The sequence below is a fragment of the Mytilus galloprovincialis genome, chromosome 6 (genome assembly GCF_965363235.1).
Source record: "Mytilus galloprovincialis chromosome 6, xbMytGall1.hap1.1, whole genome shotgun sequence".
NCBI lineage: Eukaryota > Metazoa > Mollusca > Bivalvia > Mytilida > Mytilidae > Mytilus > Mytilus galloprovincialis.
Window position 1 is genome coordinate 1,504,438 of NC_134843.1, and position 18,830 is coordinate 1,523,267.

The following is an 18,830-nucleotide window of genomic DNA, read 5'->3' on the forward strand; positions in this document are numbered from 1 at the left end:
GATTCCAGGTCAAGTTAAATCAAGTCTTTATAAGTTCTGTCGTTATACTGAGGGCGAGACAAGGACTTCATAGGATACTACGCTTCGATGGTCTGGTGATAGCTTACTGGTACTTGATTTGATCCCAGGTCAAGTTAACTCAAGTCTTTATAAGTTCTGTCTCTATACTGAGTGCGAGACAAGGACTTCATAGGATACTAAGCTTCGAGGGTCTGGTGATAGCTTACTGGTACTTGATTTGATTCCAGGTCGAGTTAAATCAAGTCTTTTACATTTATAAGTTCTGTCTCTATACTCAGGGCGAGACAAGGACTTCATATTTTTATGACTTGCTTACCATAAAGACATTATCTGTTTCGGCATGTTGATATGTACAAGGCAGATACTTGTCCTCAGTACGCACGTAATGTTTACTTATTGATGTTTTTTATGTACCTAAATAAGCATTGTGGTTTAACCGAATTATGGAGAAAGGGTAACTATTAACATTGGTGGATGACTTACCTTTTGTTGGCCAAAGGATATTTCATGTTAAATAAGTTTAATGTTGATCAAAAGTTCATAACTTTCATCTTAATCAACCCATTTTATCATCTCCCATCTCATGTAACGACATCTTCCTACCCTACGGCTTTTATTTGTAGATATAGAAACAAATGTATTAAATTAAAAACAAAAAAACACATACAACTTGAAATATAGGAAAAAATCCGGTTGTATGTTTGATCTCAGTAAAACGATTTGAAAATGAAGTAAGTAGATCTTGGAAACGAAGTGATTTGATTTGCCATGCACGTTAAGTTCCTTAGTAGGTAAGAAGTCGCAGTTTTTAAGTATTGTCATGGCCATCAAGGAGTTTTCTGGTTAATAAGGAAAACAAGGTCGAAATGAAGAAGAAAAAATGGGACTGAAACAAATATCATTCAGAAGGTAGGACAAAATCTATATCATCAATTATTATTTATGATTCTGGATAAAATGCACAGTAATAATTCTAGATTCCAAATAGTTATCATAAAAGTAATGTAAAAGTATGGATTGTCTTGTTATCAGCGAGTAATAAAGAATGAAAAAATTACATATTGATCAAAACTATGCACGAGTGTTATAGTAAGTTTATTTTATTACCTTTTACTAATATCAATATTTTTTTTCTGACGATAGAAGAATTTATACAATTTTAGTTAATATCGTCCAATGCATGGATATTTCATATTGATACAATTTTTATGTTTCATGTCATTTTTTTCAGCAAAATTTCAATGGCATCAAATCCTTCCGTTTCCTCTCCGTTCACTATTTTTCAAAATTCATCATTAATAATCATTCATAAATTATCATTCATAAATTTAATACGGAAATTACCATTTAAAGTCACACTGATTGTCGAATCAAATATGGACATTCGATTTTAATATCGATAGTGTGATCATAGAAGTATTTTCAGATAAGATTGTAAGTAGTTTGAGTTAATTTAATGAAGTTTAATTAGTCTCTTTCCCCTTTTATATTGTGTCGTGACAACTTGATTGAGTGTTAAAAGATTTTTTATGACTGAATTTTAAAATTAAACATTTGTTCAAATGATGTAGTAGTTACTTTGAAAGTAAATTTTGCGCAAAATATTGACATGAACGGAAATTTTATTTGATATTTTATTTGCGATTTCCCTTCTTTTTTTTTTTAACTCTAATCGTAATGTTATAATTAGTATCGTGAAATTATCAAACAAAATTTGTCTTTTCCTTTTAACATCTCACTCCATCAAATGGTCATTGAACCATACAAAACATAAGTCATCTTACTTTTACACATATCAGGTTTCAATACAGCTGAAGAACGTTCTGATATGGGATGAACCTGAGAATTGGTCATCTGTTGCTTGTATGCTGTTTGGCATCGTCCATCCATTGTCATTATCATATCAACGACCAGAACGTTCATCGAGGAAATGAAAAAGATACAAACCTGAATCTCCAGAAAGTCGTACAAATAACTGAAAACCCTAGGCCAACGCAACGGTTAAAATATATACAGAACACAAAGAAAGACACACCAGAAACATGTAAGTTGGCATATTTTGTGTTTTAAATGATAATCTCGGTCTGGTGTTTGCGGCAATTTCATTTTTTACTTTCAGTGCCACTATTTTTTTTTAATACTAAAACTAGATCACTGACCTCTCATTTAGGTTGATACCTATAGTATAATATACATTTTGTATGTTATCCTTACGCCTTTCGTTTAATTAGTTTGTTTATCTGCCAATTATATATACATTTGAACGAATTTTCGCTTTAAAGTTCGATTTATAACTACATATAATATCAAGAATTCTAAGGAATGAAATTTTATTTTGAATTATTCTTATGAATATTAAGATAAATACGAAAAAGTTTATATTTTAGAATACATTATGTTCAAATATCTGTTACTAGTATATATTTAGATTATTCTTCTGTCAAAACTCGTTCTCTCTTTTTGCAGGGTTGGTATGGGACTTTACCATTAGTAAGACATAAAATATACACCCCTGTTCTCAGGGTTGGGCTCTTGACTTTACCATAGTTAATTTTAAGACACAGTTAGATACTGCTCTCTTTGCCGGAATGATCTTGACATTTTGTCATTTGTAGGACGTCAAACGTTTATACGTTGCAATGTGAGACAAGGAACTTTACTTTTAGTAAGACACAAACACATATATACTTCTTTGTTTGTAGGGTTGGGCTGTGGAAAACATTTTGTGAAATAATTACGTTTTATGTATGTTGCACGTAGTTTAATTGCTATATTTAGAACATATGTTAGTTAAATCCTTAAGGGCTAAAAAGTACAACACCATGTTGATGTATTACGTAAACATTATAGATATGAAGTATCACTAGAACGAATTTAATGAATGAAACTTAGTCAATGCTATCCAAATTTCTATCACTAAAAGAATTAAATGAACGAACCTTAGTCAGTCCTATCCTATAATCTGTATCATAGAAGAATTTAATAAATGGACATTAGTCACGAAGGCAGATTTAGGGCGTAGGAACCCGCCCCCTTTTGTGTGAAAAAATTTGATTGATTGTGTAGGGAATCACTGGAGCTTGACTAGTGTGGGACTCCTTTTAGGCAGTTAGTGGGCCCCTTATGAAAATTTCTAGATCCGCCACTGAATTGTCAGTGCTATCCAAACCACTTAAAATTTTCGTAATAAGGAAAATAAACAAGTCATTTGACGATAGTCATTTCAACTAATTATTTTGTCCTTTCATATATATATTTTCAGTTAAAAAGTTTTTCAAAAATTATATAGTTTTTGAAAACAATTGCTCTGACTGACATTCAAATATATTTTTAATCTCTTCGGCCTTCAACCATCAGGAAAAACTCATACCGTACAATCGGTATGAAAAATAAAAAAACAAATCAATAAATCAATTGAGAAAATTTATGCCACCCCAATTCACTCCACCCGTCCCCCTCACGAACAGGCCTAACCTGTCGCAGGTGTTCAACAGTTCAACTATAAGAACAAACGAGTTCAACGACATACAGCCACCTTTTTGGGCCCCACACAAAAAATGAAACCTGCGGTACATATACCGTACTAATCTGTTTTTTTAAACAAGATGTATGATACTAATCACTCACTGTATACATTTTACTTATACTGATCGAATTAAATAAAATTGAGAATGGAAATGGGGAATGTGCTAAAGAGACAAAATCCCGACCATAGTATTTCTATTGTTGTGTAATAAGGGAGACAACCTGTAAATTCTTTGAAACTCAGTCGTGGAATCAGTATTAATTGATTGATTGATTGTTGATTGAGTGTTGGTTGCTTAACATCCAGTGGCAAATATTTCATACATAGATGAGAACATGTTTTAAAACAAAAACTACTAAAGGTTAATCAAGTAATAATAGAGGACATGATGGTCGGGGAAATTTGGACTGCCACTGGAAAATGACGGTATATTGGATAGGAACAGTAATTTTGCCTCGCAAAAGGCAACCTACGGACCACTCAAAGAGTTGTTGCAAGGATTCGTAACGTGCAAAGAGCGTGGTACTCTGGTTACACGAGGCATCAGATTTAACGTCCCTATTCTGACTTGCCGTCAGTGTGAATTGTTTTGTTCAATGTAATGTTGTTTAATAATTTTGTGTAATTGTGTAAACACATGTATGTATATGTTCATTTGATGATGATATTCCAATGGTTGGACTTTATTTCAATAAAATTACAAACTAACTTACTCACAATTATAAACTGTCCAAAGAAAGTTTTCTGCAGAAACAATATTATTGAAGATCGTGGACTCGAAATACATTTCTACGTTGCTAATTAATATTGTATAAACTTATTGCTGCCTGCTGCAAAAAGAATGAGTTTGGCACACAAGTTAAACCGTTGGATTTGGCTTTTGAATTGTTTATCATTTTTCTTGCCAATGACTTTTATAGCTGACTATCTTCCTATATCTATTTACTGTATATAAAACTGAGAATGGAAATGGGGAATGTGTCAAAGAGATAGCAACCCGACCATAGAGATAACAACCTGACTAAAGAGCAGAACACATTCGAAGGCCACTATTGAGTCTTCAACACAGCGACGAGAAAATCCCGCATCTCTACAAAAAGCTTCTCTCAAGTTTACCTTTATTACCACGGTTTTATATGTGTATGTATATAAAAATTGTGTTTAGAAAAGGTGCCATGTAAGATCATGTAAAACAGTTTTTTAAATTCTGCGTGTTTAGCAATTGATGTAAAATTAAGTGAAAATGTCCCCCCTTCTACATACACGAAAAGCAGAAATTGAAAGAGAGAAAAAAATAAGTGTTTTTACGTTTTATCTCTATTGAATATAATAAAAATTATATATCACAAAATATGTATCATCCTAAAGCTTCTATTATTGATTTAAATTAACATAAACTAAGGCAAAATGTTAACCTCTGAAAGTCTTTTTCGTTTGACTGTATTCCGTTGCATTTGAATTTATGTCTACCCTACATATCAACTTATTATTAATATGGAAAAAAAATTATATACGATTTGTCGACAGATGGTTTTAACATAGAAGACATCAGATCAAAATAGGATTTATTGTTAACTTATATCACTTCAATAATGGTTGGGGATTTTTTCAAATTTGTGTGTGTATTTTATCCTGTTTATTTCACAGATGCAAATAGATTACGATACCAGAGCCACGAGAGATCATTGGTTCCGAACATATCTCTATCTCTAACGGCGGGAAATTATTATATGAAGTTCAAAAATGTTCCCATGAATCCACTGATGATAAGAAGAGCTCCGATTGCTACGATAGGAGAACCTTGGCCATTACCACAGAAATATGAAGTCAACGAAAATATTGTGTTTAGAATTACCGAACCGTTGAATATAAAAATCAGGAATAATACTTGTGATGTATTAGAAAGTGCTGTTAAAAGATTTGAAGAAAATGTGTTTAGGTTTGCCTTAGAGGAATACTATACAAACTTAGTGCATATTGAAGGATCGGGATTTGAAAGCTTAGACAAAAAATATCAGCATTCAAAATATACCAAAGCTGTTAATCTCACAACATTTCACATATATGTGAATTCTGCGTGTTCAAAGTATCCAAAGCTTCAGTCAGACGAATCTTGTACGTATTTATAACCCAATCGTGTCCCAGATTATACACTAAAACCTTTCTTTGCTATGAATATAAACATTTTGTTCACACCTCCAAACCTGCATGTAATTTAGCCTATTTTGGGAGTCAAACAATTTTCAATGCAACTTATAATAAAATAGTAAAATACTCATTCTATGAATTAACGTAAAGTAAAAGTATGAAATATACTACTGAAATAAGAGACCGAGTTTTTGTTAGCCACAATTCACCTTAGACTATACATTGCCGAGTTAAAGGTGATATTTGCTTAAAACGTAAGCTATGGGAATAAGGCGCTTCTAACAACAATTACTTCCATAATTTGTATATTAAAGCAACTGTACATAACAAGTTACATGTTTGAAAAGTGTACATAACTTCAGTTCTACTCTAGGCAAATGTTCCACTCATCACAGGTAATTATGTATTGATCAAACGGGAATTTTGTACATAACTTCAGTGCTACTCTAGGCAAATGTCAAACTCATCAGAGGTAATTATGCATTGATCAAACGGGAATTTTGTACATAACTTCAGTGCTACTCCAGGCAAATGTCAAACTCATCACAGGTAATTATGCATTGATCAAACGGGAATTTTGTACATAACTTCAGTGCTACTCTAGGCAAATGTCAAACTCATCACAGGTAATTATGCATTGATCAAACGGGAATTTTGTACATAACTTCAGTGCTACTCTAGGCAAATGTTCCACTCATCACAGGTAATTATGCATTGATCAAACGGGAATTTTGTACATAACTTCAGTGCTACTCTAGGCAAATGTTCCACTTATCACAGGTAATTATGCATTGATCAAACGGGAATTTTGTACATAACTTCAGTGCTACTCTAGGCAAATGTTCCACTCATCACAGATAATTATGCATTGATCAAACGGGAATTTTGTACATAACTTCAGTGCTACTCTAGGCAAATGTTCCACTCATCAGAGGTAATTATGCATTGATCAAACGGGAATTTTGTACATAACTTCAGTGCTACTCTAGGCAAATGTCAAACTCATCACAGGTAATTATGCATTGGTCAAACGGGAATTTTGTACATAACTTCAGTGCTACTCTAGGCAAATGTCAAACTCATCACAGGTAATTATGCATTGATCAAACGAGAATTTTGTACATAACTTCAGTGCTACTCTAGGCAAATGTCAAACTCATCACAGGTAATTATGCATTGATCAAACGGGAATTTTGTACATAACTTCAGTGCTACTCTAGGCAAATGTCAAACTCATCACAGGTAATTATGCATTGGTCAAACGGGAATTTTGTACATAACTTCAGTGCTACTCTAGGCAAATGTTCCACTTATCAGAGGTAATTATGCATTGATCAAACGGGAATTTTGTACATAACTTCAGTTCTACTCTAGGCAAATGTTCCACTCATCAGAGGTAATTATGCATTGATCAAACGGGAATTTTGTACATAACTTCAGTGCTACTCTAGGCAAATGTGAAACTCATCACAGGTAATTATGCATTGATTAAACGGGAATTTTGTACATACTTTCAGTGCTACTCTAGGCAAATGTTTCACTTATCAGAGGTAATTATGCATTGATCAAACGGGAATTTTGTACATAACTTCAGTTCTACTCTAGGCAAATGTTCCACTCATCAGAGGTAATTATGCATTGATCAAACGGGAATTTTGTACATAACTTCAGTTCTACTCTAGGCAAATGTCAAACTCATCACAGGTAATTATGCATTAGTCAAACGGGAATTTTGTACATAACTTCAGTGCTACTCTAGGCAAATGTCAAACTTATCAGAGGTAATTATGCATTGATCAAACGGGAATTTTGTACATAACTTCAGTTCTACTCTAGGCAAATGTTCCACTCATCAGAGGTAATTATGCATTGATCAAACGGGAATTTTGTACATAACTTCAGTGCTACTCTAGGCAAATGTCAAACTCATCACAGGTAATTATGCATTGATCAAACGGGAATTTTATACATAACTTCAGTGCTACTCTAGGCAAATGTTCCACTCATCACAGGTAATTATGCATTGGTCAAACGGGAATTTTGTACATTACTTCAGTGCTACTCTAGGCAAATGTTCCACTCATCAGAGGTAATTATGCTTTGGTCAAACGGGAATTTTGTTCATAACTTCAGTGCTACTCTAGGCAAATGTTCCACTCATCACAGGTAATTATGCATTGATCAAACGGGAATTTTGTACATAACTTCAGTGCTACTCTAGGCAAATGTTCGACTCATCAGAGGTAATTATGCATTGATCAAACGGGAATTTTGTACATAACTTCAGTGCTACTCTAGGCAAATGTTCGACTCATCAGAGGTAATTATGCATTGATCAAACGGGAATTTTGTACATAACTTCAGTGCTACTCTAGGCAAATGTTCCACTCATCAGAGGTAATGATGCATTGATCAAACGGGAATTTTTTACCGGGACCGAGAAATAACTTCGACTCATCCGAGTTTTCAACATAACCGAGTTCGATACAACGAGGTTCGAATGTATTATATAAGCATGTCCTCGTCCTAAATATGCATTTGATTTTCCACTTGGCATTAAAAAGTAATCCATCAAAGTATGAAAAGAAATACAAAACAAACATAATAAGTTTGAATTATTTAATAGATTGTAAAAAAAAACAATCGAAATATGAACAAGTATATAAATCCAATAATTTTTTTTGACAGTTCAAAGCAAAATGGTGTTTGCCTTTTTAATGACATTTTTTACATAATATTCTTCCATAGTAAAAAAAAAAATAAGATAAAAGAAAAAAGGGGGGAAATGATGAAAAAAATAACTTCTCTCATTATAAGTTCTGGAATTATATTGTTTTCTGTAGACAGCTTGCTGATCAAGAACTTTGGAATAGTGCTTATGAGTGATGAAGTATGGGGTGCACTTAGGGGGCTAGAAACACTCAGTCAAGTTATATTTTCCTGGAAAGATCAGGTAAATCAACAGAAAACTTAATTATTCTATTAATAGACACACTCATAAAAAATATAGTTTATTTAGCAGTTTTGAAAGGATACCAGAAATTCACCATAACATTCACATCTACTTTTGCATAAGAACTAAATGTGTACCAAAAATATGTAGCACTGGAAATCTACTTTTAATATTCAGTACTATTTTGTGATATTTATAGGTACCTGTTTTGTACAGTACTTGATTTGTTGCTTGAAATTAAAGTTCTACAGATTTTCGGTTACAACCGTGACATTTTCAGCATTTTGAAAGTTTGTCTATTTCATATCTCTTAAAGTTATGATTATAAAACATGGAATATTGTGATCACTGTTGGTATTATTTCTGTACTAAAAATTTTAAGTACTGTAAACATTACAATAATTTTAAAGTAAAGAAACAGTACTAAACATTAAAAAAAAATTTAGTACAGAAATGCAGCAGTATAACAAATATTTGTGTAACAGGTTTTGTAATTCACTTGGTTTTTGTAATTCACCTGGTGTATATATTGTTATCTATCTAGTGTTTATTTCCTTTAGTTTTCACCTGTCAGTAGATTATATAATGTAGAAAATTGTACGAACACAACGTATGGTATATGTCAAACTCTATATAATTGTACACATATACAATATATCATATGTCTAGTTCTATATATGATTATACATATACAATATATCATATGTCAATCTCTCTATATGATTGCCCATATTAAAACATATTATATGTCAAGTTCTATATATGATTGTACAAACACATTATATCTTATGTCCATCTCTATTTATAATTGTATATTTGCTGCAAAACATATGTCAAGCTATAAATATGATTGTATATTAACAATAAAGTATACGTCAAACTCCATATGCATTTACATATAAAGACAATGTAAAACAATTCAAACGAGAAAACTAACGGATTTATTTATGTAAAATAAAATGAAATATGTCAAGTTTTGTTTATGGGTGTACATATACAATATATCATATTTCAAGCTCTGTATATGATTGTTCATATACAATATATTATATGTCAAGCTCTATATATGAGTGTACGAATACAATGTATCATATGTCAAGCTCTCTATATGATTGTACACATACAATATATCATATGTCAAGCTCTTTATATAATGGTACATATACAAAATAGCATACCATTTTTTAGCTCACCTGGCTCAAAGGGCAAAGTGAGCTTTTCTCATCTCTTGGCGTCCGGAGTATCTAGTTTAAAAATTATGTCCGGTGACCCGGCAAACCAACCAAGATGGCCGCCATGGCTAAAAATAGAACATAGGGGGTAAAATGCAGTTTTTGGCTTATAACTCAAAAACCAAAGCATTTAGAGCAAATCTGACGAAGTAAAATTGTTTATCAGGTCAAGATCTATCTGCCCTGAAATTTTCAGATGAATCGGACAACCCGTTGTTGGGTTGCTGCCCCTGAATTGGTAATTTTAAGGAATTTTTACTGTTTTTGGTTATTATCTTGAATATTATTATAGATAGAGATAAACTGTCAACAGCAATAATGTTCAGCAAAGTGAGATTTACAAATAAGTCAACATGACTGAAATGGTCAGTTGACCCCTTTAGGAGTTATTGCCCTTTATAGTCAATTTTTAACCATTTTTCGTAAATCTTAGTAATCTTTTACAAAAATCTTCTTCTCTGAAACTACTGGGCCAAATTAATCCAAACTTGGCCACAATCATCTTTGGGGTATCTAGTTTAAAAAATGTGTCCGGTGACCCGGCCATCAAATCAAGATGGCCGCCACGGCTAAAAATAGAACATAGGGGGTAAAATGCAGTTTTTGGCTTATAACTCAAAAACCAAAGCATTTAGAGCAAATCTGACAATGGTTAATATTGTTTATCAGGTCAAGATCTATCTGCCCTGAAATTTTCAGATGAATCGGACAACTCGTTGTTGGGTTGCTGCCCCTGAATCGATAATTTTAAGGAAATTTTGCTGTTTTGGGTTATTATCTTGAATATTATCATAGATAGAGATAAACTGTAAACAGCAATACTGTTCAGCAAAGTAAGATTTACAAATAAGTCAACATGACTGAAATGGTCAATTGACCCTCAAGGAGTAATTGTCCTTTATAGTCAACTTTTAACAATTTTCATAAAATTTGTAAATTTTTATTAACATTTTCCACTGAAACTACTGGGCCGAGTTCATTATAGATAGAGATAATTGTAAGCAGCAAGACTGTTTATTAAAGTAAGATGTACAAACACATCACCATCACCAAAACACAATTTTGTCATGAATCCATCTGCTTCCTTTGTTTAATATTCACATAGACCAAGGTGAGCGACACAGGCTCTTTAGAGCCTCTAGTTATCTGAGCGTCACTGATGAGTCTTATGTTGACGAAACGGCGTCTGGTGTATCCAATTATAAGTCTGGTACCTTTAAAAACTATTACAATACGACAGCTTGAAATCATCACGCTGGGAATATATACTTTTGACCACTGAAATAACATGAATATAGTCAAACTATATGTCCAAACAGCTGACACAAAATGCGTCAAGGCTACATGTTAATTAAACAAACCCTTATTAACATAGAAACAGATAACATCATTGAATATATTTTTTACTTATTTTTTAGTATTTTGTTCGTGATACACTAATACGAGATTTTCCTCGTTTTAAACATAGAGGTGTTCTTGTTGATTCTGCCAGACATTTTATGACAAAAGACGTTATATATAATGTTTTAGTAAGTATGTTAATAAATTTATCATACATTCCACCTTCTTTATATTTCTGTATATTCAATTGGTAAGGTAACGTTATGTGTGAACTATCTAATATGAATATCCCTTATATATATTCCCTATATAAATCGGCTACTGATCAAAGTTAGTTTTAAAGATAGTCATGCTATTTGCAAGCTTTCATTTAGGAAAATGGCGGGATCTAATATAGAAAAACATGCCGTCGGGTCGGTATCGTCCGTTGCTAGCTGTGAATCATATATAATTGTTACTGCAAATGGCATTACGGGAAAGTCGATCACACAAACATATCATGAGGATTGAATGTTTTTAGAGTAATAGAAACAACTGTAAGAAATACCAATCATTCATTTTAAACTTCGGGCTCATGGTTTCTTTTTCAAGAATAAATGCTTATTTATGGTATCTTTGATAATGACAAGTTGAAAAAAAGACGGAAATGATTTTAATACTATTTTTAGCTCACCTGGCCCGAAGGGCCAAGTGAGCTTTTCTCACCACTTGGCGTCCGTCGTCCGTCGTCGTCGTCCGTCGTCGTCGTTGTTAACAATTTACATTTTGAACTTCTTCTAGAGAACCACTGAATGGAATGGAACCAAACATGGCATGAATGTTCCTTATGAGGTGCTGACCAAGTGTTGTTACTTTGTAGCCGATCCATCATCCAAGATGGCCGCCAGCAGGGGACTTAGTTTAACATAGGACGCTATGGGAAATGCATACAAATGACTTCTTTTAGAGAACCACTGAATAGAATGAAACCAAACATGGCATGAATGTTCCTTATGAGGTGCTGACCAAGTGTTGTTATTTTGTTGCCGATCCATCATCCAAGATGGCCGCCAGCCGGGGACTTAGTTTAACATAGGACCCTATGGGAAATGCATACAAATGACTTCTTTTAGAGAACCACTGAATGGAATAAAACTAAACATAGCATGAATGTTCCTTATGGGGTGCTGACCAAGTGTTGTTACTTTGTAGCCGATCCATCATCCAAGATGGCCGCCAGCGGGGGACTTAGATTAACATAGGACCCTATGGGAAATGCATACAAATGACTTCTTCTAGTGAACCACTGAATGGAATGAAACCAAACATGGCATGAATGTTCCTTATGATGTGCTGACCAAGTGTTGTTACTTTGTAGCCGATCCATCATCAAAGATGGCCGCCAGCAGGGGACTTAGTTTAACATAGGATCCTATGGGAAATGCATACAAATGACTTCTTTTAGAGAACCACTGAATGGAATAAAACTAAACATAGCATGAATGTTCGTTATGGGGTGCTTACCAAGTGTTGTTACTTTGTAGCCGATCCATCATCCAAGATGGCCGCCAGCGGGGGACTTAGATTAACATAGGACCCTATGGGAAATGCATACAAATGACTTCTTTTAGAGAACCACTGAATGGAATGAAACCAAACATGGCATGAATGTTCCTTATGAGGTGCTGACCAAGTGTTGTTACTTTGTTGCTGATCCATCATCCAAGATGGCCGCCAGTCGGGGACTTAGTTTAACATAGGACCCTATGGGAAATGCATACAAATGACTTCTTTTAGAGAACCACTGAATGGAATAAAACCAAACATAGCATGAATGTTCCTTATGGGGTGCTGACCAAGTGTTGTTACTTTGTAGCCGATCCATCATCCAAGATGGCCGCCAGCGGGGGACTTAGTTTAACATAGGACCCTATGGGAAATGCATACAAATGACTTCTTTTAGAGAACCACTGAATGGAATGAAATCAAACATGGCATGAATGTTCCTAATGTGGTGCTGACCAAGAGTTGTTACTTTGTAGCCGATCCATTATCCGAGATTGCCGCCAGCGGGGGACTTAGTTTAACATAGGACCCTATGGGAAATGCATACAAATGACTTCTTTTAGAGAACCACTGAATGGAATAAAACCAAACATTGCATGAATGTTCCTTATGGGGTGCTGACCAAGTGTTGTTACTTTGTAGCCGATCCATCATCCAAGATGGCCGCCAGCGGGGGACTTAGATTAACATAGGACCCTATGGGAAATGCATACAAATGACTTCTTCTAGTGAACCACTGAATGGAATGAAACCAAACATGGCATGAATGTTCCTTATGAGGTGCTGACCAAGTGTTGTTACTTTGTTGCTGATCCATCATCCAAGATGGCCGCCAGTCGGGGACTTAGTTTAACATAGGACCCTATGGGAAATGCATACAAATGACTTCTTCTAGAGAACCACTGAATGGAATAAAACCAAACATAGCATGAATGTTCCTTATGGGGTGCTGACCAAGTGTTGTTACTTTGTAGCCGATCCATCATCCAAGATGGCCGCCAGCGGGGGACTTAGTTTAACATAGGACCCTATGGGAAATGCATACAAATGACTTCTTTTAGAGAACCACTGAATGGAATGAAATCAAACATGGCATGAATGTTCCTAATGTGGTGCTGACCAAGAGTTGTTACTTTGTAGCCGATCCATTATCCGAGATTGCCGCCAGCGGGGGACTTAGTTTAACATAGGACCCTATGGGAAATGCATACAAATGACTTCTTTTAGAGAACCACTGAATGGAATAAAACCAAACATTGCATGAATGTTCCTTATGAGGTGCTGACCAAGTGTTGTTACTTTGTAGCCGATCCATCATCCAAGATGGCTGCCAGCAGGGGACTTAGTTTAACATAGGACCCTATGGGAAATTCATACAAATGACTTCTTTTAGAGAACCACTGAATGGAATGAAACCAAACATAGCATGAATGTTCCTTATGGAGTGCTGACCAAGTGTTGTTACTTTGTAGCCGATCCATCATCCAAGATGGCCGCCAGCGGGGACTTAGTTTAACATAGGACCCTATGGGAAATGCATACAAATGACTTCTTTTAGAGAACTACTGAATGGAATAAAACCAAACATTGCATGAATGTTCCTTATGAGGTGCTGACCAAGTGTTGTTACTTTGTAGCCGATCCATCATCCAAGATGGCCGCCAGCAGGGGACTTAGTTTAACATAGGACCCTATTGGAAATGCATACAAATGACTTCTTTTAGAGAACCACTGAATGGAATAAAACTAAACATGGCATGAATGTTCCTTATGAGGTGCTGACCAAGTGTTGTTACTTTGTAGCCGATCCGTCATCCAAGATGGCCGCCAGTGGGGGACTTTTGAATGAAATTAAACATGTTCCTTTCCTTATAAATGAGGTTGTGTTGTCACTTTTAGCCAAATTTTATATTTTTTTATATGATTTCAAAAACCCAAGTAGAATCAGGTGAGCGATACAGGCTCTTGAGAGCCTCTAGTTTTAAACACTTATTATTTTAGGACGGAATGTTCCAGAACAAAATGAACGTTCTACACTGGCACTTAGTAGATGATCAGTCCTTTCCTTACCAGAGTAAAGTATTCCCAGATCTAAGTGGTAAGGTAGGTATATATATATGTTAGGATTAAATGACAACAACACATTCCTTACCAGAGTAAAGTATTCCCAGATCTAAGTGGTAAGGTATGTATATATCTATGTTAGGATTAAATGACGACACATTCGTCTTGATAACTGTTGCCTCAACCCTTCTCCCTGAATCGTGTTGTGTTTTAGAGTTTTTTTAAAGAACAACTCGACGAGTACAATGTTAAGATGAGAAACCGCAATAAATAGGCATAGCGTTTGAATCAAAGCCTAATAAGGAAAAGAGATCCATATATAAGAATAGAGGCTGAATTACTTTTTAATTGGGAAGGTTGAAATATAAGTCCTTTTATATTTTGTTCATTTTAAGTTTTAAACAGTTATTAATTGGGTTTTAATCACGAATGAAATTAGTCTTAAAACTTACTTTTGAATTAAGTTTAATTGTCATGGGAGTCAAAAGATATAGTCTAAGAAAATCTTAAACAGTTACTGTCATTGCTAACGACTAAGGACGACGGAAGGAAACAATTTAAAAATTAGAAGATGTAATAAGATTGCCAAATGAGACAATTTTCCACCAGAGAACACATGGCATAGAAGTTTACAACTAAAGGTCATTAAATATTACATAGAAAACTAAAGACGAAGCAACACGAACACCACCTGTAAATGTGAGTGATCTCATGAAGTAATCCGGAAAGATAAGCTGATCCTGCTCAACTTATGACACAGTCATGCTGCTCATGGTAGAAAAAGTTCTATGATAATCTAATTCAAGATAGAGAAAATAATGACGAGATTGTGGTTACGACAATAGAATCGTGACTAAGATTTTCTATAATGGTCAGCCTAATCGTGATTAAATTATGAAACCGTTTTATAAAGAGGTCAAGTTCTAGTGTAATAATGAATAAAGGAAGAAGTTACACTGTATGTTCATGTTTCAGGGCGCTCAGCATCCATTACTCACATATAACCACGAAGACATTGCAGACATCGTAGAGTACGCTCGACTACGTGGTGTACGAGTAATACCAGAATTTGACACACCAGGTAAGTTTGGTATACATTTGATAGGTCTGGTAATTTGGTGTGAATTTGACTCACCTGGGAAGTTGGATGTGAATTTGACTCACCTGGGAAGTTTGGTGTATATTTGACACATACATGTATGATAAGTGTGGTATAGATATGTCACACCCAGTAAGTTTGGTATAGATATGACACACTCGGTAAGTTTGGTATAGATATGACACCAGATATGTTTGATATAAATATGACACACCTGGTAAGTTTGGTATGAATATGACACACCCGGTAAGTTTGGTATAAATATGACACACCAGGTACGTTTGTTATAAATATGACACACCTATTAAGTTTGGTATTAATGTGACATAACAGGTGAGTTTGGTATAAATGTGACACACCTGGTAAGTTTGGTATAAATATGACACACCCGGTAAGTTTGATATAGATATGACACACCTGGTAAGTTTGGTTTGTATTTGACAAGCCTCGTAAGTTTATTGTGAGTTTGTATCCGTCTTTGTCCCCGAAGCAGGAAATATGGAACATGTGCAACAGAAAGAGTTATGTTAGTAGAAAAACCTATATATCTGAAGCGTTCTTAATAATATGAGAAAAAAAATTATCTAGTCCTCTCCAGTTTGAATTTTCTTACCCCCCCCCTTTTAAAAAAAACCTTGCATATCAATTGAAACTTGCCAACCTTAATCAATTATAGTTTTATGAATTGTTTGGTTGTGGTTTCATTGATGTCTACTCCACTTTATGCAACAGTTCACATGGCAAATCAAATTCATTTAAAACATATATTAGTCTGAACACGTTTACTACAAAGAAATTAATTATTTGATGAATAAATTTTTTTGTATACTTGAGTAAAGATAAAATAATATAATTTCCTATTTTGAATGCGTTAATCATATTTTAATAACAGCTGCCTTCTGTTAAAGAATTCCAATTGCTTCAAATACATTTAAAATCACATCAATGGCAAAAGTCATGCTGACAATGCTAAAATACGATTGAACTAGAATTTGAAATCCAAAGGGGTTTCTCCACTTATGTTCGAATCCTGCTCTCAGATTTAATGGACAACATAACGACTTATTACTTTTGTTCTGTCCATCATTAGTATTTATCAGGATATAGAGAAGATCATTCAAATCTATTAAAATAACAAACTAGAAGCTTTGCTTCAATGTTTGCACCACATTTCATGTAAAACAATCTTCATTCTAAGTACCGACTCAGTTTAAACAGCTCGCCGATTATGTATATAACCTATCCGTTTTTTTTAGGTCACGTGTATTCCTGGGGATTCGGATATCCAGACATTTTAACACAGTGTTACACTAACTCAAGAAAAGTACAAGGTTATTATGGACCCCTGAATCCTGCAAGGAATTCTACGTTTGCTTTCCTAAAGAAACTTTTTACTGAAGTTATGGATGTTTTTCCAGAGAAAGTTTTACATCTTGGTGGAGATGAAGTGCCCCTTGAGTGTTGGTTAGTAATACTGAGGTCCCCTCATTACTATTTAACTCATATAAAGTTTATTATTTATTTATTACCGATATGGTAAATACTTTTCTTTAAATTTCCCCATTATTGTTTTATCTGGAAAAAGATAGGGCCTGGTACAAATTTACAATAAAAAAGAGTATTATAAGTCCGTATTTATCTTTATTGCTTTATAACACTTAGAGGATCACCTGTTTTAAAACTTTTAGGTTTTTATTTGATGTTAGTAATAAAGTGTTCTTGTGTGTCTTTCTTTCCATCTAGCTGTTTCTTGTCATTTCCTCTTTTTTACAGATTTATATTTACGCGGTTGGTTCTCTCTCTGTTACGTTTGATTTATAGCTTTAAAATGGATAATATGATATAATAGGGATGACCAAGGGTACGGGACAATACAACAAACTATATCAAACTATATCAATTCTATCAGAAAAAAAAGAGGTACAATAAATTCATCATAGATACCAAGATTATTTTTTTTATTTACGCCAGACGCGGGTTTCGTCCACAAAAGACTCATCAGTGACGCTCGAATTCAAAAAAGTTAAAAAGGCAAAATAAAGTACGAAGTTGAAGAGCATTGAGGACCAAATTCCTAAAAATTTTGCCTAATGCAGCTCAGGTAATCTACTCCTGAGATAGAAAAGCCTTAGTATTTCAAAAATTCGAAATTTTTGTAAACAGTTAATTTATAATTATGACCATATTAACATGATCAATGATAATTCATGTGATCAAAGAAGGGCTTACAAGCACATACCGATCAACAACAAGGTATAACACATGGTCTTGGGGCCTTGACAGGCACAGAACATAGTCTAGAAACCCTGACAGGAAGCACACAAGAAAAACTTTGATAGAAACAAAACATTTTAATCTATAAAGAAATGTTCGTCTAACTATCCTACTGCCAGTCGGTACATTTAATTTTGGCATTGCACAAGTCATGTCTTCTTTGACTGTACATGACGTTAAAATCATAAATCCCTGAGATGTGTTTTAGTTAATTTTAGTCTCTGATGTATGATTTTTTTTTATTATTATCTGTTTTTGCTTTTTAAGTAGCTGTCAGTTACTGCGAGTACTCTCAAGTCGTACTTTCTTGTTTATTTCACCTGTTGATACTATTTGTAATTTATTATACTTGTTTGTTATTAATGTTTACTTATTCAGGGTTATATCTGGTCTATATACCAGCTTTGATAAGTGTTTGGTATTACAATGAATTTTCACTACATCGTACTATGAACATCAACATTGTTCATTTTGCATAAATATTTCCTTTCTCCATTTGAACTGTGTATGTATACCTAACAACAAAATTATTTTCATTTACCTGTGATAATATTACAAATGGCAGATTTTTTTACAAGCTTATTTTTTGTTTTTCTGAAACTGTTTCACATTTCACAGCGATATAAT

General features: G+C 34.1%; 1 protein-coding gene across 1 annotated transcript in view; it reads left to right on the top strand.

Moving 5' to 3' along the window:
- The first annotated feature begins 1,879 nt into the window (after positions 1–1,879).
- The window catches only part of LOC143078495 (beta-hexosaminidase subunit beta-like), a 31,795-nt gene continuing 14,844 nt past the window's right edge, over positions 1,880–18,830 (top strand). The window contains exons 1-7 of the mRNA XM_076253356.1: positions 1,880–2,065; positions 5,195–5,662; positions 8,539–8,648; positions 11,299–11,409; positions 14,768–14,869; positions 15,806–15,911; positions 17,186–17,393. Of these exons, the coding sequence (XP_076109471.1) occupies positions 5,278–5,662; positions 8,539–8,648; positions 11,299–11,409; positions 14,768–14,869; positions 15,806–15,911; positions 17,186–17,393 (1,022 nt within the window). The 5' untranslated portion in view covers positions 1,880–2,065; positions 5,195–5,277. The remainder of the gene's footprint in view (positions 2,066–5,194; positions 5,663–8,538; positions 8,649–11,298; positions 11,410–14,767; positions 14,870–15,805; positions 15,912–17,185; positions 17,394–18,830) is intronic.